This window comes from Poecilia formosa, unplaced genomic scaffold, assembly GCF_000485575.1.
Source record: "Poecilia formosa unplaced genomic scaffold, Poecilia_formosa-5.1.2 Scaffold3, whole genome shotgun sequence".
NCBI lineage: Eukaryota > Metazoa > Chordata > Actinopteri > Cyprinodontiformes > Poeciliidae > Poecilia > Poecilia formosa.
The window spans coordinates 556030-558295 of record NW_006799942.1 but is presented as its reverse complement, the minus strand read 5'-3'; the positions used below and the strand labels follow the sequence as shown (position 1 = coordinate 558295).

The window sequence follows — 2266 nt, the reverse complement described above, 5'->3', positions numbered from 1 at the left end:
CTATCTATCTATCTATCTATCTATCTATCTATCTATCTGGTTTATTAATTATTTGTTAATCATTCCTAATAGCCATATTTTAAAGTGTAAAGTATGTTAACTAAGCTGTTGACACTATAAACTGTGACTATGCAGCTATTACATGGGGCACTGGTCACTTTTAACTTCACTCTCACCCTTTAAATAATGCACAACAAGTCCATAATAATCCATTATGAGACGTTCATAGCTTATTTAATAACTGGTTAACTATTTATTAGCCATGTATAAACAGAATCCTTTGTAGTTCTAAATGTTTCTGATTAATAATGTGTTATAGCTCAGTATTAATGGTTTATGATTAATAGCTTCATTATATGGTTTATGAACAATTTCCAAGCCATTTATAAAAGCAGTCGCATTGTAAAATCATAAGACGATCCCAATAAAGGGCTTGTAAAACCATGAACTGATATATATTCAGCTTTTGTGAAGAACTATTGAGCAGTTTTTAAAAAGCTACAGGAAATTTTTAGTATTGATAAAATATTGATCATTGATTGTCCTCTATTCCACAATATTAACAGTTTATAAAGTATTCAGAGATTCATTAAAAACAAATTTATTACCTATACATTACCCATTTTATAAGGGAAGTCACTATATTTTAGCTAAGTTTCATAATATAAATCTCGTGTTTTTATTTTAAGATAATAAACAATTCTGTTTTCTGACGCCTTTTTTATAACCAACAGACAGAAGTGAAGCTATTGTGCGTCCAGGACTGACAGCAGGACATTCATTAATGATGAAACCCCAGAGGACGCGACAGTGAACTTGAATGCGCGGTTGTGGAAATGAAGAGGAAGATGTTTGGTGATGCTGCACGATAATGCACATTATGTACTGAAGTGTCTCCAGGGGAATGTAGCCTAGTGCTGCATGCACGCTGCTGCTGCTGCTGCTGCTGCTGCTGATAGTGGCGTTAATAATGGATAGGCCCACAATATAAAGCGGCTGGTTGCAATGTGATTAGCCCATTCCAGAGTGGCCTATTTCCCCAGAATGACATGCCCAGATAGTGCCCTGCTCCCTCGCCCCTTTATTTAAATCTTGCGCTGATGATGCTCAGGCTCATTGTTGCGTGCGCGCTTTTGCCCCCCGCACATCCCAGACGCATATACTTATTTCTAATAAAAACAGGTTGCAAACATAACCCGGCCGGATGCTATTTGTACAGGCTGTCCTTTGTGAGAGAGCGAGAGAGAAAAGGTGCATGCAGGCTATTCTATGAGCTACAGCAGCTAGGAGCAGTGATGGCATGCTTTCAACCTACAGTCAAGGTGTTTCTTCTTGGGTCCGCTGACTTCATGCGTCGTGGCCTTGCAGACGGCTTTGCTGATGGCAGAGCCGGTCATGCTGTGCTGCGCGGCGGCGATCCGGTCCGTCAAAGACTGTCCCGACATGTTACAGTGGAGGAGGAGGAAGAGGAGGAGGAGGTGGCGGAGGTGGTGGTGGTGGTGATGGTGGTCGTGTCCGGGTGGGGGGAGCTGGGGAGGACGATCAAAATGTCTTTAGTGGTAGGGAGGAGGGTAGTGCCCTCTGTGAGAGTCAGGAGGAAGAGGAGAAGGAGGAGGAGAAGGAGGAGGAGAGAAGCAGCAGAGTACACCGACGAGGATCCGGTGGGAGAATTCATGCGGCAGCCAAAAAAATCATGTAGAAAATGACAATCACATTCAGGCAAAACGACGAATGTAGGTAGAAATCTGCATAAAGAGCTTGCTGGCATGCAGTGTAGCCAGCGCACAGTGAGCGATCCCTGAAATAGATGCTGCCCAAAGGCTGGGATGCCGGTGGCAGGGTGCGTCCGTGCCAACGCCGAATCCGAAATGTCCCTAATCTAAAAACGGACGGTGACTAGTAGTAAAATCTGCGTTGCATCCGCTGTGAGCGACGAAACGACACGAAACAGCATTGTCCTTTCCTTCCCAGCAGTCTCCCTCTTCTTGACCCGGTTTCTCCTCCAGAATCAAAGCGATCCGAGCGCAAACACCTCTCTGATGCCCACAACACCCGCGCTGGCTGCACCAACCTCAGCCTCTTTCAGTCTGCGCACTAAAAAAGGGGGGAGTATTTCTCTCTTAAAGGTTACCGATAGGCCAATTCTTATCTCCCCCCCTCTCAATTATTATTATGTCAGTCAAACTTGTGTGTAAAATGGCAGCACGTGAATCAGGTGACGGAGAGGAGGGCGATTGGGCAACTTCTCGGGTCTGGGGAGGGCGTC

General features: G+C 44.5%; 1 protein-coding gene across 6 annotated transcripts in view; it reads right to left on the bottom strand.

Annotated features, from left to right (window-relative positions):
* LOC103138726 (phosphatidylinositol-binding clathrin assembly protein-like) overlaps positions 1 to 1607 on the bottom strand; it is a 31974-nt gene extending 30367 nt beyond the window's left edge. For 5 of the 6 annotated variants that reach the window (XM_016672160.1, XM_016672162.1, XM_016672158.1 and 2 more), the window contains exon 1: positions 1316 to 1445. In XM_016672160.1, the coding sequence (XP_016527646.1) occupies positions 1316 to 1445 (130 nt within the window). Of the gene's footprint in view, positions 1 to 1315 lie in introns of all 6 variants that reach the window. The other variant, XM_016672155.1, reaches the window with a different exon arrangement.
* Between the last annotated feature and the right edge of the window lie 659 nt (positions 1608 to 2266).